Source organism: Prionailurus bengalensis, chromosome D3 (genome assembly GCF_016509475.1).
Source record: "Prionailurus bengalensis isolate Pbe53 chromosome D3, Fcat_Pben_1.1_paternal_pri, whole genome shotgun sequence".
Classification (NCBI taxonomy): Eukaryota; Metazoa; Chordata; class Mammalia; order Carnivora; family Felidae; genus Prionailurus; species Prionailurus bengalensis.
In genome coordinates this window covers 82,976,198-83,003,756 of record NC_057356.1, presented here as the reverse complement: position 1 = coordinate 83,003,756, position 27,559 = coordinate 82,976,198, and the positions used below count along the sequence as shown (strand labels likewise).

General features: G+C 39.3%; 1 protein-coding gene across 4 annotated transcripts in view; it reads right to left on the bottom strand.

Annotated features, from left to right (window-relative positions):
* The window catches only part of CDH7 (cadherin 7), a 123,986-nt gene that overhangs the window by 21,728 nt on the left and 74,699 nt on the right, over positions 1-27,559 (bottom strand). For all 4 annotated transcript variants that reach the window (XM_043559060.1, XM_043559057.1, XM_043559056.1 and 1 more), the window contains 4 exons: positions 15,617-15,870; positions 2,864-3,000; positions 1,933-2,054; positions 1,161-1,278 (listed from right to left, as the gene is read on the bottom strand). In XM_043559060.1, the coding sequence (XP_043414995.1) occupies positions 1,161-1,278; positions 1,933-2,054; positions 2,864-3,000; positions 15,617-15,870 (631 nt within the window). The remainder of the gene's footprint in view (positions 1-1,160; positions 1,279-1,932; positions 2,055-2,863; positions 3,001-15,616; positions 15,871-27,559) is intronic.

Here is a 27,559-nt window from a genome sequence, read left to right as displayed (position 1 = left end):
TTTTTTTGTTTTTTTTTTTTGTTCCTGAAGCCTGATTCACATATTCAAGCTGAAAGAAATACATCTTCTGTATTGGTGGGGGAATACTCTTCCCGATATATCAGTTGCAAATACCCTTCTGTTAAAATAAATACCTTGAATGAAATCACCTGTGAATAAATTCAAAATTAGACAACAGAATGGTCTTCTGCTTCCCTTAAAAGTTCTTATAATTGTCTATATGTTGTGTATATGTCTATAATTTTATATATATATATATATAATTGTCTATATAAGTTGTTTATATTTTATAAATATATATACAATATTTATATATAATTATATATGCCTGTAAGTCTGTATATATTTATTTATTTAAGCAAAATCAGAATATACTTACAGGTCTCTGTAAATATGTTTCTATAATGACACTTAGGGAACTGGTAAAAGTGTTCACCTCTGACGCAAGGAGATGAGATTGAGGATGACAGGAAATTCTTTTTTATATTTCCTTGCACGAGGAGTATATCTTTTAATTGTCTGCATGGATTACTTTTATGTAAAAATAAAGGAATAACTGATGTTGCTATTGAAGGTATTAGGTCAAAATTGATTTATGTTGAAATCAGATTGGAAATACCAATTATTTTCCTAACGTCTCAGTTATGCCTATATAGGATAGCCTTATTGATACATTTAGCTGGCCCCTCAAATGTCTAGGAGTAAAGAGAAAGGTGGACCTGCCTTTTCCCTTATTTGGATTTTGGCTGGAAGTGATTTAAGTAGCAGCTGCTTCTTAATGACAGCAAATCCACAGATAAAAATTACTTAAAAAAAATTTAAGGGCAACGAGCCCCTTAAGAGTTTATTTGAGAGAGAGAGAGACACAGCACGAGCGGGGAAAGGGCAGAGAGAGACAGAATCCCAAGCAGGCCCTGTGCTATTGGGGCTCAAACTCACAAAACTGTGAGATCGTGATCTGAGTCGAATTCAAGAGTTGGATGCTTCACTGGCTGAGCCACCCAGGCACTCCACTCACTGCCCTTTAATTAATGTCCTTGTATGTGTCGGTATATGTGTATGTATATGTATTCCACAATCAGGATCCCTGAGCAAGAAAAAGTAGTTGTTTAGAGAGTTTGTACCTGCTGCCTCCACTGGTGACCATAATAATCCCTTACCTTTGTTATCTTTCAATGAAAAGTTGTGGTTATTTGTTGCATCAGTCGTTAAGCTGAAATAAAACTGGTGTCCATTGGATGGCTCATCTTTATCAACGGCACTGATCTTCTGGATAACCTAGGGATGGAGAAGTAAAACATGAAAATATGTTGTTGTGCTCGGCTTTGTTTTCTGTGACAGAGAAGAGCAATTTTATACCTTATAATAAACACCATCCTTCTGGAAGGAAGGAGCAGATAAACTAATACGAACTCAATCTAAGAAGGGCTCTGAAAAACAAGCCGTGTCCTTTTCAAACGCTGTGTTTGAATTTACTTTTGTGAACCTGAGACATAAGCTGTACCAACTGATGACACCATCCCCGTAAACATTACAAAACACTGAACAAAATGGATGAGTAGAGCAAACCAGACCGAGATTAAACTACACTTAATTCTTTGAAGTTCAAGGTACTTACGCCCTGCTGTGTAAAGTGGGGAATAGCTCAATCAAGCTTAATATGCTAGACTTCGTAAAGGAGTCAAAGCCCTCCACCATTTACCATGGCTTTTACAATGTTTATCTTTCTTCCTGAGAAATTTCATCATCCCAATTAAACCAGAATTTTAGAGTTCCTTCAATGTTAGTTTATGCTACACATCAAAGTGTTAGTTTTGCTGAGACATGCTGACCATATTTTATCTTAAAGCTGACAGAATTTCAAGGGCAACTGCTGCTGCATATTTTAAAAGAAATCCCAAGCTAGGAGGCTGGTGTTCTGAAAGCTCTCACCTGCCCTGGCTGGGCATTTTCACACACGGTGGTTTCATAGTCCATAGCAAATTCAGGGGCATTGTCATTGATGTCGAGTATAGTAATGGCCACATAGCCTCTTCCAACTTGAGACGGATTCTCTAATAAAGAGGAAAATGTCTTATCATTTACTCAGAGTAAAGCTGTTATGCCATTGCCATTTAACTCAAGAAACTCCTATTAAAAATAATTAGGATCAATAAAAAGGGTTTGCCTCTCTGAAGCATGACCCTAGTAAGAAAATGACCAAACTTTGAAAGAAATCTAGATACTTAACACTGTAGACTTCAAAGAGAGCAACAGGAAATTCGATCCAAACATCATATATATGTACAGTATACGCATTTTTTTTAGTCCTTGATAAGAAAATCATTGAAAGAATGAGCAATAAACCATGAATTTCAATGTTCTTTGAAGCTAGAGCTCAGGTATGTAGGACTACACGCATATAATGTACACCTATGTATGTATATAATATGCATAACATAGAAGTGTGCATTATTATGTCGATGTCTTTCTTATCAGGGACTCAAATGAGTTCAACATCAATATGCAAATCTGAGTGTCTTGGCTAGAGATCAACCTACTACTTTCTGGAAGAAACTGGCCCAACTCTGTATCAGCATAAATGTAGCTTATGAAATACGACTACAAAGCAACAAGAAATCCTCTGAAGGTAACTCAGGCCCATTATTTTATAGTCCTCTCTTTTCATTAACTTTCTGAGCATTAAAAAATAAAGTTAATGAATATAAATTTATTTCTCAGCTGGAAATTAAGGATTTTCACAGTTTTGCTTAACTTGAATAAGCACGTAATATGACTCAAGTAGAAATGATAACCCAGTGACAACCCACTCTCCACTCTCAGTGTCCCCCATCCTAACTGAATACTAAACCTTGCAACTTACGGCTCTCCATTGCAAGAACTGTGATATTATGAACAGCATTTGTCTCTCGATCCAAAGATTTGGCGGTTGTAATAACTCCACTGTTGGCATCGATATTGAAATACCTCTCCAAGTCTGTGTTTCTGTCAATTGAATACCTAATGCAACATTAAAAAAGAAGAAAAACACTTCAATATTTGTGTTTGATTACAATTTGCTAAGTTTATTTCATTAATTACATGGCCACTCATCAAATCCTGCTTACACCACAATCTGTCATATTAGTACAAATACATGCTTAGCTTAAAACTACACCAAAGTTATACTTGGTTCATCAGTTCTTGTCAGTAACCTTTTTGATTTTCTGTCAGTAAAAAATAAACACCCTAGTGTAGTTCTCTTCACAGCAGATTTGATATTATAAGCTTCAAATTTATTTTATTATTATGTTAGTTCCCCCAAATCACTTACAATAGACTTAGTAGCCCCTGCCATGGTTATAGGTCCCTCTAAAATGAAATATACGCAGACATCCTGACCATTCACATACACCTTTTGTCTTGACAACTCCAGCCAGATCTCAATCCCCCAAACTTAAAAAAAATCCCTCAGGATCTTGACCAGGATTCCATAGAGAAGTTTCAAGGTAGAACCCCTAAAATTACATGAATATTTTGGTGTCTAGGAGCATTTTCTCAAAATATCTGCTATCCAAATATGAATGAAAAATGTTCTACCTGCTTTCTTAATCCATTATGCTGTTATTTGTTCTGTATACAAAATTCACCCACCTCCCATTAATGACTGTCTTTAAATGCCAACCCCCAGTCGTTCTAGTTGAGTAAAGGGATCTCATTTAAAAACAGACAAAACCAACAGATAAAGGCATACCCAATTTAAGAAAGTATTCTATGTTTCCATAGTTCTGCAACACTATTATTAAATAGAATCATCTACTTCCAGTCTGATGTATCACAAAATGCTAGACACAATAGCAAGGAAAGAGGAGGCATCAGAAAATATTAGAAAATTAACTGCAAACCAACAAATATTGTCTTTGTCCAGCAATAGTAGGTGTTTGGGTACTGAGAATGTTAGAAACTTATTTTCTGATGATTTCTATTTTCTTGATGGCATATGAAACAAGATTATCAGCTGAGAGAGCAAAGGGGTGAAGGTACTTTGAGAAGAGTAGTCATTTTTTTTAGAAGAGACAGAAATATAAATAAATATAAATACACACACAGAGACCAGGGAATGTATAACAGAAGAGCTAAGCATTGTGGATTGATACTTTGAGATTTATGTTCATAAATTTAATATGAAACCAGTCATTCTATGTGTCTGTCTTGCTCTGCTGTCATAAAGGCACATAAAGAGCATAGGGTTATTTTAACTGGTCACGGACAATGGACGGGGTGGGGGGAGTATGGACAACAGGGGCATGTATGTAAGAGTGATAATAAGGAAGGCCCATGAACTATAAGTTGGTAAGGAAGAACTAAGGAAATAAGAGAAGACAGACTGATTTGACAAGATTCTGATTGCACCAATAGATTGTAAATCTCTTTCAGGATGTGGAATTTCTAAAGTGGAAAGCAGTGGACAAAGATTAAGATCCTTGAGGTAGATTTTCCACAGTAGCGTATATACGAGAGCTGACAAGTCACAAGTATGTTCGTGAGAATCTAGGACTAAATCAAGGCAGAAAAACAGATCACTGGAGGTAAGAAGACCAAGAAACTGAAATAGGCATGAGGCATGAGTAGGCATTTTTCCAAAGCAGATATCCAGATTGCTAACAGACCCGTGAAAAGATGCTCAACATCACTCGTCATCAGGGAAACACAAATCAAAACCACCATGAGATACCACCTCACACCTGTCAGAATAGCTAAAATTAACAGCTCGGGAAACAACAGGCAAGATGTGGAGAAAGCAGAACCCACTTACACTATTGACGGAAATGCAAACTGATGCGGCCACACTGGAAAACAGTAAGGAGGTTCCTCAAAAAGTTAAAAAGCACAACTACGCTACAGTCCAGCAATTGCACTACTAGGTATTTACCCAAGGGATACAAAATCACTGATTCAAAGGGGCACATGAACCCCGACGTTTCCAGCAACATTGTCAACAATAGCCAAATTATGGGAAGAGTCCAAAGATCCATTGACTGATGAATAGATAAAGAAGATATTGTGTGCCTGTGTGTGTTTGTGTGTGTGTTTGTGCTTCACCTTCCTCTTCATGACTGCCCTTTACTTAAAATCTGAAAACTCTCCTGCAGGTCCTCTTATGTTCTTTGTATAAAACTCTTTTCCTTTGCAAATTTATACAGTCCCATGACTTAAATAACTTGTGTATTTTTGATTACTCCAAAATTCACATAAAATCCTCTTGGCCCACTAGACGTATATATTGAATTGCCTGATTAATGTCACCACATGGATAGACAATATGAACGGAGATGTAACATGTCCCAACTGATGTTGTCACTGCTACAGTCTCCCAAGCCCCTACTTCCCCTACCCTTTCTCCTCCGAGTAAATGACACCACCAGTCACTTGAATGTTCAATCAAAAAATCTAGAACTGGTCAGTGACTTGTTTTTCTCACTTACTCTTGCATCCAGTTTCTCAGCAACTTCCAAGTACAAGCAGTTCCAATGGCCATACACTGTAGCTTAGATTCTGCATTATTTTACTCTTTATCAACGTATTAGGAGAAAACTAACAAATTGCTCTCCGAGGCTAAGGCAGAGGGAGTCAGAGCAGATGTGGGGAAAGAACGAGCTGTTGGCTTGAGATTGAAGGTCTTGGCAAGGACACAGAGGACACGGGTTGTCCAGAACACTCCGGGTGGTGGTCATACTTCTTCATCACAAGGACTTGGGATCACTGAGGATTAAAGGGGTTCCTTATTTTCAGGGGCGCCTGGGTGGCTCAGTAGGTTGAGCATCCGACTTCGGCTCAGGTGATGATCTCGCAGTTTGTGGGTTCGAGCCCCGCATCAGGCTCTGTGCTGACAGCGTGGAGCCTGGAGCTGCTTCGGATTCTGTGCCTCCTTCTCTCTCTGCCCCTCCCCTGCTCATGCTCTGTCTCTGTCTCTCAAAAATAAATAAACGTTAATTTTTTTAAAGGGGTTCCTTATTTTCAACCAGCCCTTCCAGGCATACAAAAACCTAGATGTTATATAGGAGACATTCACTACGATATGAAGTTACCTAAGAAAAGCAGCCCCTCAATCAAGAGAAGTAATGATTACATGGGCATTTTTTAAGTGAGAGGTGCCAGATGTCTCTCAGGAGGATTGACTGAGCCAAAAGAAAAGGAAGAGCCTAAAGAAGTTCAGAGGAGCACCTTGTACAGGTCTGGACCCATGGGCCAAGGCCCTGAGATGTTCGATGGCCCGAGTCAATTAGAGGCTGAACAGAAAGGAAGGGGATAGGTTGTTTCTCTAATCACAAACTGAAGTGAATGTCAGTGCATCTCCTCATGCTGTTAGTGGTGTTTGGACTCACGATGATCCCTCTACTCTCTGCAAGTGACAGCCTAAGAAAACTTGGCCTCTTTCAATGCATGTTGGAGGAACCAATGAAAGAGATCACTTCTATGATTTGCCGCAGTTAAAGCTTGTGCTCTATCCATTTATTAGGCAGGCAGCTTGAAATCTCAATGTCCAGCCTCAGTCCTTTTCTTGAGAGCTGTGAACTGCTCCATACACCTGCAATGTCTTGAACTCAAATTCAGTAGATTTAAAGCAGATCCAGCGGCCTTTCCCCAAAACTATCAGTTCTTCGTAACTTTCCCGTTTTCGGAACGAGCTGAGTATTTAAAGCAGAGTTGACGTTTTTCTCTGAATCCTCAACTGTGAAGGGTCATGTGTAACAAAGACTTCTACTTACATGTCTAATATTCATTTACCCTTCATTCTTATTAATAGAACCTTGCTTTTGTTAGAGGCAGCCATGTGTTCAGCTGAACAACTGGGATTACTAGTCTTCCATGCTGATGCGGTGTCAATCTCCTTATATTAACATTTTAGCAAATGAGATGAAGAAAGTTGAGTCGAGCATGACTGAAAAACCCCTATAGACGATAGGAAAGAGCTGATAATTCAGCTTGCATTTACTGTCCGCCCCTTCCCCTCCATCTCACCTGGGACACGCACACAATGGAAGAGGTCCAAAAACCATCTTGTAAATAGGAGGTGATGAGTGCTTGGCATGAGAAGCCAAGGCCCTTGATGACATTATACTGCCAAATTGTCAGTCCTTGGGTGCACAGCTCCAGACTTCTCATTAGTAAGTCATTAGTGTTAAGCTTTGTTGCGACCAGCCAAGCACAATTTCGAACAAGGGCAAGCAGGTACTATTATGGTGGTATTTCAGTATTAGATACTAACATCTCACAGTTGGTTGTTGATGGAGACAAGATTCAGAACCGTGTCCTCTGAGCCACCTGTCCATTATGTACCGCATTACCCATAAACGCGCTTTTAGTCCCTGTCACTTACAACTCTACAATTCAGCTTCTTTTCGCCTTTTCCCAATGCACTCTTATCTAAAACCCTAAGCCAGTCAAACTGATGTTAACGGATTAATTAAAAGGCCATGTGTCTCTCCATTTCTGATGTCTTTCCTCATGTTGGTCCTCCTGTACTCCATGTTTCCGCCTTTCCAATTATTTTAGTCCTATGATTCCTTGAAGACAGTCCTCTAGCATTAAAGCAGCAAGCCTTTCCAATTACATAAAAGAGAAAGAATTTCTCCCCCCCAGTCAGGGCCTCTCTAAGGCGCCAGGTGTGGAGCAAGAACAGAGGAGCTGTCTTGACTTCTGCTCTAACTCATCTCCATTTTCCTGGCTTTGGACGCATGGGACTTAATTGCCATCCTGGAGAATTGCATTCCTGCCTCAAATCAGAGACCCCCAGGCCTCAGAGGTTTGGGGCTTTGCTTGTGGAGAAGAGCAAATCAGAAAATGTGGTTGATTTATTTGGGAGGAAAAGGAAGGCTCATGGGACAGGGTCCTGCCATACATCATTTTGAAGAAAATGGGTACCGGTTTCAGAAAGAAAGCCCAAGAACAACATCAGAAAGCAGCAAGATTTAAACCTAAAAGCTAACGTGTCATGAATTTTTGCCAACCCAAGAGTGTTCTTCATTTCGACCCATGCCCCGCCCCCAGCATCAAGTTTCTATTAAATCATGCCAGTAATAATTTTGGAAAAGTCTTTAGAAAAAATAACGTAGTATGATGTGATGTGACTGTGGGACCCCAGGATTCGAAGTCAGGACACCCTGGGATATTAGCGCCAAGCTTGATCTGACTGCCTGGAGGGACTACCAGTAATTTAATCCCTCAGCCCAAATTTATTAATAAGTGAGTTGAAATAGAGATCTCCAAAATTTTGTAAGTGTCTGATCTGATCTTAGCAATTATCCTACATTATCACAGAGAGTCACTGCATATTTTTGTAACTCTAATTTCCCTAGGATCAAACAAAAAATTAGGGCACTCGGTACTGGGAAATCAAGGCTGTTCCTATAGTATATTGCCAAGAAAAAAAAAAAAAGAACAATTCATAGTCAAAGCGACATCTCTGAAGTTTAGTTCATTAAAGCCATTCTGTTTTAAAAATATAACACACGCATATAATCCATAATGGGCCTTTCTTGGTTTGTATAAAGAATACAGGCTGTCACTAAAATCCCTTAATGTTTAATGTAGGGAACAGTTGGAGGACACATATTTGGATCTCTCTGTTCTCTAGATCTCACAACTTTTTTCAAAACAAATATTTTAAACTAAAAGCAAAAACCAAAGCAAAAACAATTTACAAGTTATGCTTTTTTAAGAAACCCTGCAGTAGTTAGGATCTGTGAACTTGGTGCTCCCCACCACAAATCACACACAAGGAAATAAAGGACACAATTTATGGCCCCGGCCCTGCCACTGTCCTCCTGTACTCATTTGGGCTCTCGAATCACTATTTATACTGTTCTCTTTCTTTCGCTGCAACATGAGACAGTTTTACAAGATGGTTTATCATTTCCAGATTTAACATTTGCTTTTTTAAGTAAGATTTTGTGTACCACCTCTTTCCAGCTAGATAACAAGAGGGTTGGGAACTCATCTCATCATCTGTATATGCTCGGCGCTCTGTACATCTGCAATGAAAAGAATTCCTTAATAAGCGCCTGTTATGACCACGGCTGCTGTTTGAGAAGCTATGGAGATCAATCGAAATGTTCTTCTCCCGTAGCATTCTTACCGCCCAGCTACTGAGATGCATGTGAACACTCACAAAAAGGACGTGTGAGTGAGTGAGCTAGATTAACACAAATGTATCACCGCTACTCCCCAAATGGCAGAAGATAATGTGATAAATATACACGAACAATTCTGAACACAGAAACAGCTGAGTCATTCGAGTTGAGATCTTAAGAAATGCATGTGTGGGTGGGTGCCTATGCGTGCCTGTGTGTGTGTGTGTGTGCGCGTGTACGTGTGTGTACTGCTGTAAGGAGTGGGCAGCTTCTGATACAGACCTTGCTAAAATCCTGGAACCACATTTTCTAACTGTGTGACCGGGAGGCAGATGTATTATAACACAGGAATGATAATGCTTGCCTTACAGGACTTCAATGAGAAATTTCTTCAAAATAAACTACTGAGTTCAGCACTTAGAGATGCTACTCTTTGTACTCTCACCCCCTGCTGATAACGGCAACTTGATTCTCCTTAGGAGATTTAAACCTTCCCAATCTCATGCAATCTTGATGGTACTCACAATCAAGATGCCCAGAACTTCCTGGGTAAGAGACGGGACACACGTCCTAAGACAGGCCAAAAAACTTTCCAAGAAACGTGAACCTTAAACAGAGGGTCACGAGAAAAGAACAGGGTTGGCACGGGTTCACCCCACTGCCCCATCCTCAAAAGACTATCTGCTCATTCTTGCTGGTCATATTTCTAGAAAAACCTTATCTTCTGTTTTCAGAGTACTGGCTATTCAATGTTTTCTTTAATTCTGTGAGCTATCGCCAATTATTTCAATAAATCCCTTTTTTTTCCAGTTATCTATGGCCAATTTCTATTATTGCAACTAAACAATGCTAAGAGTACAGTTCAGTGTAAGTATAGCTCCTTAATCTTTCTTCCTCATGGATAGTTCCCTAAGACTCACACTGAAACACATTATGGATTTAGTATTCTTCTATTCATCACACTTTTAAATAAGCATTTTAAATGTGGAAAATAATATAAGGGACAAATCAAGAGAAATGTAATCTTCAATAAATTCATTACCTGCAGTCTTCAAAAGCTAACTCAGAACTCCAAGCAGAGTTCTAATTCTAGGGCAATATGATAAAAGATGGAAAAATTGATCACATATATTAGGAATTTCTACTTACATTTTGAAAATTATCTCTGGATATTAAATACACTAGTATAATAACACTTTTTTTTATCTTCACCATATGTTAACTTTTTTTTTCATTTTTAGTGATCGTTATATTCAATTGGGCAGCATTTTGAAACTGATTAAAGCTCATATTTTCCCGATGGAATAGATTTCTGCTACTTTGCACATGAACCACTATTTTTCCTCTATGTTACTGGCTAAGTTTCTTACAAAATAAGATACTACCAAATAATTTAGATTAAAATAATATGTACAAATATATGCATGTATACAGGCTACTTAAAAAAAAACCTACACACTGAATTATTCAAACATCCCAAATGTGTTCATACTAGTCACACTACATAATGTAATATCTGATACTATTTTATCACCTTTTATCTGAGAACATAAAATACCAGGAATGCCAAAAGTGCCTGTAGGTAACTAATATTACCTTAGAATCCTTGAACATAAGTCCAAATGTAGTTCTGTATTTAACTTGTTAGAAATGCTGAAAACAATCCCCATTAATTTTTATGACCCCCCCCCTTCACATCTAATCTTATTTGCGATGATATCATGTTTCAATCCATTGGCTATTTTTAGCATAGGGACTTCGGGCTGTTTGTGCTGCCTAGAGAAGTATTTCTGCTGATTTCATAAAACAGCACTGGACTCTTAAGATGTAACTAAATAAAACATAAACAGACTTTGCATAACGTTTTCGTGGTCTGTCCAAATTCTGCCCTCCCTCAAGGCCTTGCTTACACGATCACTCCTTCAAACGAAGTCTCCTGCCCAGTGAGCTCGGAGTGACTACAATTTATCTCATGATTTGCTCTGACACCTTCCCCCCTCATTTTGTTTAACGTTTATGGGATCTTATTTCTTCAACCGGATTGGAAGTTCCTGGAGGTCAGAGGAAATGTTTTATTCATCTTTGTTTTTCCTGTCAGTATTCTCCCCAGCACTGTGCACAAAGCAGGTTCTCAATAAATGTATGCTGATGCAGTGCTTTGGTCTCCAAGTGCCGACATGAAGGGTGAAGAGTGTTCTAGGCTCTAGGCTGCTCTCATAGTGTCTCCCGTCTCGTTGATGAGACACACAGAAGCGAAGTTTCTAACATTCAGAAAGATGATCAAAATCAGAACGTGACCTGTCCTTCCAAATTCAACAGAGAAACCCTGATATTTGGCATTCTGGGACAAAATTTACATGAAAAAGTAAGCAACTACATAAAACATAAAGAGCCAGGTATATGCTGGACCTCAATGACCTACTTTCGCTTTCAAAAAAGCCTCTTCTTCTTCTTCCTTCTTTTTTTTTTTCTGGCTAAGTAATCTTAACTATCACCTAATTTGCATTTTGGGCTTCTAGTTTCTATATGGGAAGAGGAAAACAATGTATACATGACATGAGGGGGAGGTGCCCTATCTGAATGGTAGGCAAGCTACAAGGAAGATAGGACATTTCACGATGGTGTTATATTCTGGCTAAGTACCGTGCTTAGAGTTCATTTAATCTTTCCACCTATTGCTACTATACTTCTAGATGGTCAAAATGCTTTATCGTGATGTAGATGCCGAGCCCTCTTTTAAAGAAAGGGCATATGCACAGAGAAGAGTTACTCATCGCTTTGGCTGGTGCCAGAGGTAGGTAAAAATAAAAAGTGCTGAGCAAGGAAGAGATCATATGAGACGAGGCTCTCAATTCTGCCTTTCTGGGGGAAAGTGAATGTGTTTCCTTCTAGAATTCTAGTCTCATACCCCACATATGGGTAAATATCCCAAATATAAGTAGCCTATGCTAGATGTTAGTATTAGGCTACAAAACTGTCAATAAATTTAAATGCGAAGTATCCAGTTTCCCATCCTGTTTTATGATTCAAACACTATCGGCCTCATTTCAAGCAGTTACAATAAAACAAATAACTACTTTTCCACTCCTCTAAGAACCACACCATTTCTAAAGGTGTGAGCACAAGGTTCACAACTCCAAGACGCTTCGGGTTCTAACTCAATCTGGAAATTCACTTTTCCTAAGATCTCAGAAGACTGTGACATCTACCCAACGAGTGGCATTTGTTGAAGGAGGGCTTACATTTGGATAGGTACCTGAGCGCCCAAAGCAAACACGTGTCCATGTACATTAAACTATGTAACGTTGTCTGTGTACTGGAACCTACGTGAATACCAAATAAACTTCACTACAGACTGCCAATACAGTTGCCTGTAAAGTATGTCTCCTTTCATTGGCTTATTGACCTTGAAATAAAGATGGCAGGGAAACACAACAAACTGTAATAACAGCAATGTATCATGATAATGCTTTCTAATGCTTAAGTCATGATTCTCAGTTTGAAATCATTGGCTACTTTCCCTTTATTAATCTTCAAAGAACTTGGGAGAAGGCAGGGATAGGGTTTACTTTTCCTTTTTACTGGGTATATGGAAACTTAGGAGACTAAGTGCATCCCCTAGGTAACTCAGCAAATATCAGTGCTGAGAAGAGAACTAGTCTTCTAGAGAATGCACATCAGTGCACACCTATTCATCAAAGTAGAATCTGATAGGAGGAGCCTGGCCTTTCAAAGGTGGATATCACAAATGAATATGAAAGACAGATCCAGAAAAAAAAATCACCTAAATCAGCTATGGATGTGAACTGACCTTATAAAAAATAGTGTAAAAAATGCTTCAAAGATACTAGTGGTAAATATTAAGTCAGGGGCACCTGCGTGGTCCAGTCAGTTTAGCATCTGACTTTGGCTCAGGTCACGATCTTCCGGTTCATGAATCCAGGACCCGCGTCAGGCTCTGTGCTGACAGCTCAGAGCCTGGATCCTGCTTCAGATTCTGTGTCTCCCTCTTTCTCTGCCCCTCCCCTGCTCACACTCTGTCTCTCAAAAATAAACGTTAAAATTTTCTGAAAAATATTAGGTAACGACATTAATTCTACAAAAGCAAAAAAAAAAAAATACACGCAACAACATTTTAGTCCACTTTGAACAAAGGCGGTCCTCTCTAGTTGTGAGACTTAGGTGTTCAAAAACTGATATAAGATAGCACTAAGCTGAACTTTCAGGCCACCTTCATTAGTCTTAAGAAAAAGAAAATGAGGTAAAAATAAATTCCTGGCCAGCCTCTTTCATTGACGAAAGCCACAAAGATCTGTACCTTCAAAACCAACAGAGTTCACCTTCTGACCCTTTCTCTCTCTGTGCTTCAGGGAGTAGACCTGGAGGTCACTTCATCTCTACCTCAGGTCACTACCCTCCTAGTCCTACCCTTCATTCCTCCCCAAATTATAATACTGCATTTTTTTTTCAAATAAAGTACTATAAAAAGTAAAATACTTATGTGGCGAGGCTTTAACAGGATGACATACAAGCAAACGAGTAAAGGAAAAATAAGAAAGAAACAAGATAAAAACGCAATGCAGGGGCGCCTGGGTGGCGCAGTCGGTTAAACGTCCGACTTCAGCCAGGTCACGATCTCGCGGTCCGTGAGTTCGAGCCCCGCGTCGGGCTCTGGGCTGATGGCCCAGAGCCTGGAGCTTGTTTCCGATTCTGTGTCTCCCTCTCTCTCTGCCCCTCCCCCGTTCATGCTCTGTCTCTCTCTGTCCCAAAAATAAATTAAAAAATGTTGAAAAAAAAATAAAAATTAAAAAACGCAATGCAATCTATCAATTTGCCTTGACTCCTCTCAAGTCCCGAATCATGATATATATGTGTCTCTTCTTTTACACCCCTAACGTCATGAAAGCATTCTCTTTCTTCCCATTGAATGGTTTAAGCAGAAGTCTGACTGTTCTGAGTAGCTGATCTGTGCCTACAATCATGCTGTGTCTGACTGTTCCTAAGGGAAGGAGACTTACATGTGTCAGTAGGAAATGTGATGCTATAGCAAACCCAAGTTCAAGTGTGTGCAAGTCAACGGGATTTGGTGGATGCAGCTGAGCTTAAGTTAGGAAACTGTTCTGACAACGAAGGATGGACTGTTTTAGGCAGAAGGGGAAGGCGTGTTCTACCTGCTACATTTGCGACTTCCGAATATTCTATTGCACGGAAGATTATATTCCTAGGGATGGTTTGTGATCGCTGTGTTCAAAATAATATAGCTGTCCCTATAGCCTGACTTTATTGTATAGATAGGGGGATGCCAAGTCTGACTTCATTTTTGAACAATTATTTTAAATAAATTCTTCACTAGACTATGATGTTAATGTCAGACAAGAGAGAAGGAAAGGAGAGTGGGGGGTGTGTGTGTGTGTTACCATATCTGTATCCCTAACTAAGCTTATTATTTTAGCTTATTATTTTAGGGAGGTAAAAGATTATAAGATTTTCTTAACAATAATCATCTAAATTATGGATATTTTTCATGACAGTTTACAATGTCCAGACTTAGCTCAGAAGTTAGCTCAAAGCTCTCACCATTGCCAGATAGCAGTTAAATCTAAATGTGGTTAGCTTATTAGTTGAATATATATAAAATACTGAGTGATTTTTGTACTTTATACCTTTATGTTTTTGTAGTCAAATCCAAAAGGTCACACTGAAAAACTTTACTAGTGAACCCAAATTAAGACATGCAATACAAAGAAATTTCAAATATATCGTCTTTATAACATTTATCTAAAAAGACATAATGTATCGTATGCACACACATGCTAACACATGCATACACAAAACCATACATGTAGATCATAGGTTGTAAGTTTTATGTAAAAAAGTGTGAAATTGGATATCATGGTATTTTGACTTGCTTACCTATCATCATTTTGTTAGTTGCGAAGAGATTAGTTGCTTAGAACCGTGTGTCTAGTCTCGATACAGGACTATTGATAAAACACTTTAAAACAGTCCTTAGATACAGATACAGTTATACTTTTTATAAGTGGAAATAATAAACAAATACATGCTAACCAAACAGGCCAATATGAGAAAATGATCTATTGAAAGTCAATCCCTAATTTAAATTTTTTATAAAATTAGTTTTCTAATATATGCATATATCCCATAACTAGGACACGCATCACTTCATCTTTGAACACGGTTTGCTTTGAAAGAGCTCAGGATAATTGGTTGAATAGGAACATCAGCTATGGCTTGTGGATGATAATGGATGCCTAAAAATTATTGCTACATAATAATGGCCCCGGATAATCAGGTGAAACATTTTTAAATTAGTAAAATGTTGCACCGCTCTGATCCTGGTTCCTTCTGCCTCTATGGCTCAATATATATACAAAACTGGTCTTCATTTGCCATGAACCAAAAGCATCGTAACGTAGAGACATGAACTGTGAGCAAAGCACACTCTTGTACAATTGCATAAAAGGAGAGCGATAAGCTTTTACCTCACAGGGCTGTTGGAAGAATCTGGGTCATGAGCCGCGACGGTGCCAATGATATTCCCAACTTGGGTAGCCTCCGATACCTCCATGGGGTACAAGGGTGAGGAAAACACAGGGGGCTCATCCACATCTTCCACGATTATTTTCACTGTGGTCGTGTCGCTGAATGGACCCAAGCTCAGAAAGCGAGGGTCGGCATCTTTGTTTGCGGCTTCTATCCGGAGTGTGTAACTTGTTTTGGCTTCAAAATCCAGGTCCTGTAAAGAAAGTTATTAGGAAAATTAAATTACCAATTAAATAGTCAGCTAAGCAGAGCCTTTTCATTTATGAATGTCAGGACGCATAGAAAGGACTCCGCCACGAAAATGCACCATCAGCATTCACAAATAATAAATAATAATGCCAATCAGAATCCTTGCTGCTTTTCTGGCTCACAGACAATGGTAAGTGCTTTTCAGCTAACTTAATCCATTCCGCTGGCAAATGCAAGTCTTTTGAATATTATTTGAAAGACAACTGATAAGACTGAAAAATCTTTCCAACAGGGATATCAATATAATTTTCTTCAACCATGTAATTTAGCTGCACTATCCAGGGGTGCACACTAAAAAGAAAGAAAAATACAACTTTCCACTGAATTTATTATTTAAAAGGTCATCTTTATTGATTTCAGGGACTCCATTCCAGTCCTGAGCTTTTATAGATGCTCCAAAGGGAGCCAGCCACACAGGATAGGTGGTACGTTGAATTTGTGCCGTCTGAAAACACAGCCAGTTCTCGACGAAGCACGCGTTGTTTCTTTCTCCACAATTCCTCTACCAGTGCACACTGTGTCTCTGTATTTGATGGTGGAGAGTTATATTCCAGAATCTCTATTCTGTAACGTTCCTAGAGGATTAACATGCTAACACGTTCCTCAAAAACAGTGACCCAAGTTAAACCATTTGGTAGCTTTAAAAAGTTGTAAGGGCAATTAAATGCTGTCCTAGAAACGCACCATCTGTGGGGGAAAAAAAAAAAAAGAATGCTGCACACAACATGCTGAAGTTGTTTGTGACAATAAAACGCTCTTTCTTCAAGGGATACAGAGCCTCAGAGTTTAATGACTTTCGATCTCAATCTCACCACTGAAAAGCTGTCCCCAAATATCACTTACGTTCAATAAGACAAAAATAATGGCGTAAAAAAGTAAAGACATGGTATGAAATATAACACATGATACATATAACTCTCGTTTTTGCTTAATGGTTATGTCACAGGAAAAGTATTATGAAAAGGGGCAAAAACGTAATGTTGCGAATTATAATCCAACTTCATCTATTATGTAGGTGGGCACATGAGTGTTACATACAGGAAGGTATGCATACATTCCAACCCATCCCAAAAGGTGTGATACTAAAAAAAAACAACAATGTAGTCATATAAATATAAATTAGGAGATGCACATATAAACACACACTGAAAGTATATACATACACATATATGTATATATGATGTACAGAATATATATACATATATATACATCTACACACACTTAGACAAAACATAATACACATACACACATAAACCCATGTACGTACAAAATATACAAATATTCATGTCTATTTGCAGACATATATTACATGAAAAGATTCCATGGTTCATCTCTGGGTAATACCGAGAAAAAAAAATAGATCAATTCTCAATATAGGTTTACAATATCTAGATAAAGGAGAACTCACTGAACTATTTACTGGCCTCACATCGGTCTCATCCAATCGACTGTAAGCTCCAGACTGTTTTGTTAATTACTAGCATTCCCAGTGCCTATTATGAATTCAGTACATAGAAGGGGCACAATAAATTCTTGTTGGATTAGAAAACAACTAGACCACAGATAGCCAGGACACTTGGCCACAGAGAATCCCGATGGCCAAAGTAGGGGGTGAGGGGAAGGAACAATTAGGTATATTGGTATTCTACCACAGGAAAAAAAAAAAACATTCTTAGAATTGCTACAGGAAAATGCAGTTTTAATTTTTTCTGAAGTTTCATATGAAAATTCAGGGGCACATGACAGTGCTCTAAACAAGTCCTTATTAGCAAATTCAGTGATATTTTTACGAGGCTACCTTTTTTGTCTATTACCTAAAAATATTTCTGGCTCGATAGTTCTCAATCAAATGTGAGAATTAGGACTACCCAGAGGAATTTTCTGACACATGTGTGGCTCCTTCAATGAAAATTTTGATTCAGCAGATCCAGGATGAAGCCCAACCATACACGTTTTCAAAAGGCTCACTGGGTAATTGTGATGCAAACCCTCTTATAAGAGCCTGATCTTTGCATTAACACGGTCTTGTCACCATACATACAGTCCACTATTTAATGTGGGTACTGCTGAGAATAAAAAAGAAAATATGTACCTAAATGCATTTACTTAGAGACTGTAAACATACGCACAAACAGCTCAGATATTAACCTGTTTACTTTGTGCTTCTATTACTTATAAAACTGACAAATGATGAGAGGAATCTTGTTTTTATATAATATGTGTCTGTGTATGTAGAATGTGTTTTAAAAATCCTGTTTATCATCTCCTTTTAAATCAATTCAAAACCACAACTTTTAAGATATTCATTCAGGTTTATCCAAAGGGGTAACAAGTATTTCTGTATTCAAGTCAAAGTGTGACTGATATATGAAACAATAATTTAAAATCTACCACACAAATGAATGCAATTATTTTATAGCAACTTTTTTTTTAATCTGTCTAAAAGGCAACAACATGAGATACAGACATCTGGATGCCACTGAATCATAATGAAACACAGTATCACACATGATGATTGGTTGCCTGAGAGCTATTATGAAAATAGAGCAATAAAAGAATTCATATGAAAGGCTATGAATCAAGATTACAGACAAAAGAATTGCAACACAAAATGATTTTCAGAGCAAATCAGAATAAGCCAGACAGACAATACTTTTCAAAGAGAGGTGTGGGGTAACAGACAGAGTTGTTAAACACATAGAAGAAAAAGCTTTTGCAACAGAATTTTGATTCCTATTTCTTTTTCTTATTGATTTCTATATAAGCAACATATTCCGTAACTATTAGATTTAACGAACAGGGTTTTACTTGGGGAAAGAAACGTTAAAGTAACAGGTGAGGAAAGGCAAAGTAAAAGGAAGGAGATGAAGGTAATGTGTGAAGAGATCATGTTCGATATTAGAAGCTACATATCACTGGAGACCATATGTCACTGGAAATCAGACCAAAACACTGTTCATGCTGTCGCCAACAATAGCAAGCAAGATGTAGGATTAATGAGAACCTGAGTTCAAATGGAAATCACATAGACCCAAACCAGTGATGTCATAGAGACATATCTGGGACCTGTAGAAGCTGTTCTTTCATCTGTCAAGTGACCCGTATGTCAGAGACACCAAAAGAAAGAAGCAGCTTATTGGGTATCTTATTTCCTAGACTATAAAATAGGGCTGTTTTTTGTTTGTTTGTTTTTGCCATCAGAGATGAGAAACTTCAGGATTAAAAAGAAAAAAACTGCAGAGAACAAACTGATGGTTAGCAGAGTGGAGGTGGGATGGGGGTGGTGACACTGGCGAAGGGGATGAAGGCTTGAAAAGCGCACTCATCTTGACAAGCACGGACGAATGTGCGGAACTGTCCAATCAGCCGGCTGCACACCTGAAACTAATATGACACTATATTACGTGTTAACTATACTGGAATGAAAATAAAAAACGTAATTAAAAACTAAGCAGTATAACTGCGGCAGAGGTGAACAACCTTTTTCCTGTAAGGAAATAATACTAAATAATTAGGCTTTGCAGGGTATGCATTCTCTGCCCCCTGCAAATGAATTAGTGTGGCTGTGAGCCAATAACGCTTCATTTGCAGGCAATGAAATTTACATTTTATATAACCTTCACGTATCACACAACATCCGTCTTTCCCGATTTCTCCATCATTTTAAAAACACAACACCACCCTGGGCTCTGGAGCTGTACAACAGCAGACAGGCAGTTGTTTGTCAACCCCTGATCTAGGGAGCCCAAGAAAATAAGCTTATTTTTCCAGACTAGATGCTCACCCTTCTTTCTCCCATCCTTTTTACTACAATTAAAATGCACTATTCACTACGAGCATCACACTTCGTCTTCCAGTTCGTATCGCCTGCTGGCCCTTCTTTCCCACATAATTTTGTCTTCCGTGTCTCTTATTGAAATCTCAAGGATACTCGTGATCATCTTTTCTTTTATGAGTGTTCCCAGAATCCCCGTACCTAACACATAATAAACCTTACGTTGAAGGCTAACCATGAACAAGAAGTTTTATACACATTTTTAACGTGCATTTAAAATGATGCGAGGGGCGCCTGGGTGGCGCAGTCAGTTAAGCGTCCGACTTCAGCCAGGTCACGATCTCGCGGTCCGGGAGTTCGAGCCCCGCGTCGGGCTCCGGGCTGATGGCTCGGAGCCTGGAGCCTGTTTCCGATTCTGTGTCTCCCTCTCTCTCTGCCCCTCCCCCGTTCATGCTCTGTCTCTCTCTGTCCCCAAAATAAATAAACGTTGAAAAACAAAATTAAAAAAAAATAAATAAAATAAATAAAACGATGCAAGGCTGGTATTATTAATTGATGTGAAAACCAGACAGCAGAGAGTTACAACGGAAGTGTAAAGTTACATGTGTAGAAGGGCAGGCACATTATGTGAACTCAAGGCCACGTCCACCCACCACCTATTCCCTTCCTGCTACAAAAAGCAGGCTCGAAGAGCAGTTAGGGCTTCGTATTGTATGGCATTATCAAATTTAGGCACCTGCCTACGTCGCCGACCTCACAGGTTTGCTATAAAGTATTCCTTGCTTTAAAATACGTAGAACACTGCCCAACACTGAGTAATCGCTGTAAAAATATTCACTTGGTCGTTATCATTCTTAGTGCCATTATTTCCTGCTAGATTATGAGCAAATCCAATGAAAGTTAAGACCATGCCTTCCTCTTCTGGAAGAGGACACCCCCCATGACACCTACACCTTCAGTAAAATCACTTTATAATATGGTGGCTTGGATTTAAAAAAAATATATCATATAGAGTGGGGTCTCCATAGTTCCCCCTGCCATTTTTAGCATTTTTAATAGTAGAACCTAAGTTAAAACATAATCATGAATCCATTTAACAAAATCACTGCACTACATTCTTCTTTCTCCATATAGCTTGGCTACTGGTCTACAGCCAACGGTGCTCTCATTAAGCTCAACAGCCTCCTTTTAGCTCTTGTTCTTTTGAGCAATGCAGAAGTTGATGTTTAGGAATTGATCCATATTAAACTCTTCTTTTTAAAAAATATTTATTGGGGTGCCTGGGTGGCTCGGTCGGTTGAGCGTCTGATTTCGGCTCAGGTCACAATCTCGTGGTTCGTGGGTTCGAGTCCCGTGTCGGGCTCTGTGCTGTCAGCTCAGAGCCCGGAGCCTGCTTTGGATTCTGTGTCTCCCTCTCTCTCTGCCCCTCCCCCACTCACACCCTCTCTCTCCAAAAATAAATAAATGTTAAAAAATATTCTAAAAATATTCATTTATTTTGAGAGAGAGAACGTGTGCATGTACACACCAATGCGTGCAGAGGAGAGGGGCAGAGCGAGAGGGAGAGAGGATCCCAACCAGGCTGTGCTGAAGCAGGGCTTCACGATCTCATGACATCTCATGTTTCATGAGATCACAACCGGAGCTGAAATCGAGAGTCGGACACTTTACCAACTGAGCCACCAAGGCACCCCCCGAAGTTAACCTTTTCCTTTGCAGATTGTTCTCTTTCTGCTCTTCTAAACATGGAGTGGTACCATAAGAGCTGATTAGAGCGTGTGTGTGTGTGTGTGTGTGTGTGTGTGTGTGTGTGTGTGTCCCTGTCTATATATTTAGTGTCTTATATTTAATGTTGATTTTGTGCAAAAGCATGAAGATTGTCATTTGTTTTTTTTATTTTATTTTATTTTTTTAATTTTTTTTTTTCAACTTTTATTTATTTTTGGGACAGAGAGAGACAGAGCATGAGCAGGGGAGGGGCAGAGAGGGAGACACAGAATCGGAAACAGGCTCCAGGCTCTGAGCCATCAGCCCAGAGCCTGATGCGGGGCTTGAACTCACAGACCGTGAGATCGTGACCTGGCTGAAGTCGGACGCTTAACCGACTGTGCCACCCAGGCGCCCCAAAGATTGTCATTTGTAAAACACTTCTTTCTCTGGAGATTCCAGCTGTCTTTTGGATCAAAGCACATTGTTTTGTATTCAATATCCTCCCTACTTGTTGATCAAACCAATAGAAATCGTTTGTCTCCCTTTAGTAAGTGGGCCTAAATGAGGCCATATTTTACCTATGGAAAAATAACCCCACTCACAATTTTCCCTTTACAATGATTTCAAATAAACCTACTGTCCAAAACCTTAAAAATGACCCACAACCTTGAAAAAGGTCTCTCGGCAAGGATAAATTTAAATAGCATTTAAATACAATGATGAGAGTTCTAAAGTTACTCCCCCCAAGTACTTTTCAAAAGCAAAACACACCTTTATCATGTGCAACTGCATTATTGCCTTTATTTTCACCCTTTCTTGGGTTGTGCCCAAGGAGGCCTTCATGTTTCCCACTTGCCTAAATTTAGGTAGGCTTCTTCCTGACTTTGGCCCCTGACAGCCCTTTTCTTAGACAGCTTGTATCATAAGCCCATTCTCTGCCCCTTTGAGAGGTAAATTAAAAAAAAAATCTTGCCATTTTTACAGCCCAGAAATGTCTTCCTCAAGAAATGGGGAGCCATCTCTTTGAAATGTCATTATCAAGGAAGACAGACCCTCTAGCTGCTGGCTGCTGTGGAGGGTAGGAGCCAACCTTCAGTCTAAGCCTTACTCCAAGTTATAAAAATACCCCCGTCATAAAAGTACAAGAAAATCTACTTTTCTTTTGGGTAAAGCCAATCAGGACAAATGTCGTTATCTCTCTTCGTAGATACTAAATCCTAACTCAGTAGCCCTCTTTCTCACCTGACTTGAGTTTATTATTATTAAAAAAAATTTTTTTTAGAGAGCGAGATAAAGTAAGTGTGCATGGGAGTGGGAGGAAGGCAGAGGGAGAGAGAGAATCTCAAGCAGGCACCATGCTCAGCATGGGACTCAATCTCAACACTGAGATCATGACCTGAGCCGAAATCAAGAGTCGGACACTCAACCTACTGAACCACACAGGCGCCCTCCTCTGACTTGAGTTTAGACTGAATTATGGTCTCCTTCTCCTACTGCAATATCCTTGAAGTCTGTCTCAAGCTGTTTAAATTTGTCCAGTGCAATTTTTGCTGACAGGTACAAGTGATGTTAGCATCTTCTGAAGGTTTTATTTGCCTTGAAAACTTTTGTGAATCATAAAACCTATGTTCAGATTTGGACAATAGAGTACCTTTTTTTTTTACAGAGAGGATAAGAGAAGGGAAACACAGGTTTCAAATTGTCATATGATTCTATATTTGGATGCATTATGTTGATGCATTAAAAACATTTAAGGACAAATAATCTGAAACGTTGCAAAATAAGTACAAGCAAATTTAGACTAAGCAAAAAAAGATTATGAGACACCACCATGTCCAGTTTATGTTTCTAGGAGAATTATTATCTTAACTTTTCAAAAAATTGTACTTTAATGCAGCTCTCTATCAGGTACTTGATACAAATATTCACATTTTGCTAATATACTATTATTACTACACAGAAAATTTTTGGTACTCTATAGGTAAATTGGTACCCCACCAAAGATCTTACGAAGAATTGCAGAAATGTTTAAGCCCGAAACATTAAGTTATGTCAACCCATTAGGAATAAAGTAAAGATATACATATCGGGAGTAACTATCTCCATTATCTAGCCACACAGGTGTCTTTTGACTTCTATGAGTAATTAAATTAACATCTCTTAATCTTGATATGAAAAAAAAGAGATAATTCAAGCAGGCATCATAACACATCTCCATTTTGTAACTTAAACAAATCTGAGACAGTTAAATGCACATACATTTCAGATTTTTAAAAATTTTTTTTTTTTCAACGTTTTATTTTTGGGACAGAGAGAGACAGAGCATGAACGGGGGAGGGGCAGAGAGAGAGGGAGACACAGAATCAGAAACAGGCTCCAGTCTCTGAGCCATCAGCCCAGAGCCCGACGCGGGGCTCGAACTCCCGGACCGCGAGATCGTGACCTGGCTGAAGTCGGACGCTTAACCGACTGCGCCACCCAGGCGCCCCAATACATTTCAGATTTTTAGTTGAACTAATCCACAAAGAGGTAGAACTATAAGCTGCTCGATGTATTCCCCATTAACCATCACATTGATGGGGTGCCTTGATGGCTCAGTTGGTTGATTTTGGCTCAGATCATGATCCCAGGGTCGTGGGATTGAGTCCCATGTCAGGCTCTGCTCTGAGTGTGGAGCTAATTAAGATTTTTTTTCTCTCTCTCTCTCTCTCCCTCCCTCTGTCTGCCTCTTTCCTGCACTCATGCTCTCTCTAAAAAATAATTTATAAAATAATAAAAGAAATAAAAATACAACACATTTATATAGCCTTACCATATGCCAGTTATCATGCTAAGTGTTTAACAGTATTATTAACATCATTGATTCTCACAAGATAATACAGCTCCTAACAGATCTTTTTAACAAATCTAGAACTGAGTCAAGAGAGATTGACTTTCTTGCTCCTAATCACACAGGGTGGCTCCAGTGTCTTTGTTCCCACAGACTAAGAAAGAAAATCAGAATGAATTGGAAGTATAAATCAGATCATCTAAAACAAACAAACAAAAGTAGTAGGAGTTAATCTCAGGATGATGACAAAAGGAAGAAAGTGGGAGAAATCCTATAAAACTGACTTGGAAACAAGCAGTCCATACTGGGGGGTGGGTGAGATTCGAGTGAGAGACACTGAGGGCTGTTATCACCAAAATGTGCACTGCCATTGTACATTATTTCAACTTGAGCACAGAATGCCTAAATCAGGAATTATCCAGATTCTTATCCAGGCCTAGTTAATGTCTTGCTTTCTCTTTTATGTTATTGTCTGGATTAGCTTTTCCACTCACAGAAATGCTCCATTTGACATATGTGTTAATTTCCCACTACTGCAGTAACAAACCACCATAAATTTAGCGGCTTAAAAAACATCAAAGTATTGTTTTGCCACTTTGGAGTGCAGAAGTCTAAATCAAGGTATTGGCAGGGGATGTGTTCCTTCTCAAGGCCTCGGGGAGGGCCAGAGAGAGAGGGAGACCCAGAATCCGAAGCAGGCTCCAGGCTGTGCTGTCAGCACAGAGCCCAACGTGGGGCTCGAACCCACAACGGTGAGATCATGACCTGAGCCAAAGTCGGACGCTTCACAGACTGAGCCACCCAGGTGCACCCGCCTCCCCCCCCACGCCCGCCTTCTTCCATCTTTAAAACATATCACTTCTTTCTCTGGTTCTGTTATCACATCTCTTTTCTGACTCTGACTCTCCCTGCATCCCTCATATAAAGACCTTGTGATTACATTGAGCCCAAGGAGATAATCCAGGATAATCTCCCCATCCTGAGTTCCTTAATTTAATCCCATCTGCAAAATTCCTTTTGTAATATAAACTATTCACAGGTTCCAGAGATTAGGATGTAGAGATCTCTCTGGGAAGGCACAGGGTTCTGTGTACCAGAACCTCCTACTGTGAATTTACTAGACTGTTTTGATTTTCATAAGCAGTAAACAGGAAACAAGCCTTTGCAAAAGACTACATTCCTGCCCAGCATCTAACCCCTGGTTCACGCAACAGCCCAGGCAGAGGTCTCTATTTCCCAGCATGCACGACTGAGGATACCAAGGGACGCCCTACAGAAGGGTGTCACGCATTTTCAGGCAAGCTGAACCCAGATTATGACCCAAAGGCAGTTTAGCTCGTGTTTTCCTGGGAGCCTTTACCAAACGGTGGCAAATACTGATTTATTTTGATCCACACAATTATTTTGTGAGTAAAGCTGACACAGGAAAGAAGGCGAGAGTAGACGTCAGCTGACCTGAGATTCTTACTTCCACCATTCCTTCTATGTGCACCGTGAAGATTTTTTGAGCTGAGTCTCTCTGGAGCACAGCTGGGACTCAAAATCTTTTTTCTACTTTCCCAGCGTCCACAATGTCTATAGCTCCTTTCTTTTCGTGTGCGTGTGTACATGTGTGTGTTTCCCACTCACTGCTCAAATCTGGACTGGCCTGTGTTGCTCTGATGAATATAATGTGGCAGCAGTGATGAGCCAATTCTAGACATCGGCGTCGCGAGTCCCTGCAGCTTCTGTTCTTGCCGTTCTTGGAATAAATCCAGGTTAGCTGTTGGATGATGTGAGCCACATTGCCCCTCTTGTTGTCCCAGCAGACAGACAGCCACCTCCATGGAGAAGCCACCAAGCTGACCAGGAGCTCACCACTTAGATGAGCCTACTTAAGACCAGCAGAAAAATCACTCTGCTAAACCCCCACCAAATTGCTCACCCACAAAGTCATGACCTAAAGAAAAACTGTTGTTTAAAGTAGTCCATTTGGGGGGTAATTGGTTAAGTCACAATGGATGGCTGACACAGCTGTGGAGAGACACAGAATAAAAGTTGGTGGCTTTAGTTTGTGACAGGTGATAGCAGCATAGCCAGTAAAAGTGAACCAAACTAGCCTTGAAATGACCAAATGAAATGGTGGGAGGGGGTCATGTCTAGACATGTAATCTCTTTGAATTCCAGGCCCTTGACTCTTCTAATCATTTCCTGATTGGTTATATTCTGTCTTTATCACCTAAAATAGATTCCAGGCTCCATCAGTTCCCTCCTCTATTGATAATATATGCAATTACTTTTCTGTGTGTGTGTGTGTGTGTGTGTGTGTGTGTGTGTATGTGTGTATACTTTTTTTAAGGTTTATTTTTGAGACAGAGCTCGAGCAAGGGAGGGACAGAGAGAGGAGGACAGAGGATCTATCTGAAGTAGGCTCTGTGCTAACAGCAGTAAACCTAATACATACGTATATACGTATACATATGTATACGTATATACATATACAGATATGTATATATATGTATATATATGTATTTAATTTGCTTTTGACTACTTATTTTTAAACTCTCTGCAAATACCTTAATGCTGGAAGAATAAAACAATTTCTCTTTTTTGAATTCTTCTCTGCCCTTCTAACTTAAAGTTTTCAGTTTCACCAGTGTCTAAAGCATTCTTTCCCTCACTTGATTCATTTATTTTTTTAACTAAGCTCTATGCCCACTGTGGGACTTGAACTCACAACCCTGAGATCATCCAGGCACCTCTTTCCCATAATTTCCATACATGCTTTAAGGAATTCTCCAGTGTCCCTTTAATTGTAATTGTCATGCATATGGTAATGCCTCCCAGACCTAAGTTTGTACTCCAGGCCTCTGCCTTAAGCTGCAAATCCTTATTCATGACCTCCTAGACATTATTATCCAGATATCATAGGCGCTTCACGTGTATTTCAAACCATAGTAATCATTTGCACACCCCTATTCAAGGACACACTTACCCAGTTACTCATACTAGAAACATTAGTTTTCTCCTTAAATTCTCTCTCCAATTTTCTTACACAATCACTAAATCCTTTCTTATCTCTTTCTTAAATATCTCTTTCTTGGAAGCCTACCCACTGAAGCTAATTTAGGAAACAACACACCGTGGAAAAGAAGACAGAGGTAAAGGAAAAATTTGTACATTATCTGTGACTTGTTTATACTAAGCAAAAAAAAAAATAGTGATGGACTCACTGAAAAATGTCTTTGACATACATATATTCCAAGAACATTGCTCTGATAACTATCAAACATCAAAGCAAACAGAAAATACTCCCAAGCGAACATGGCCTTTGCCTCT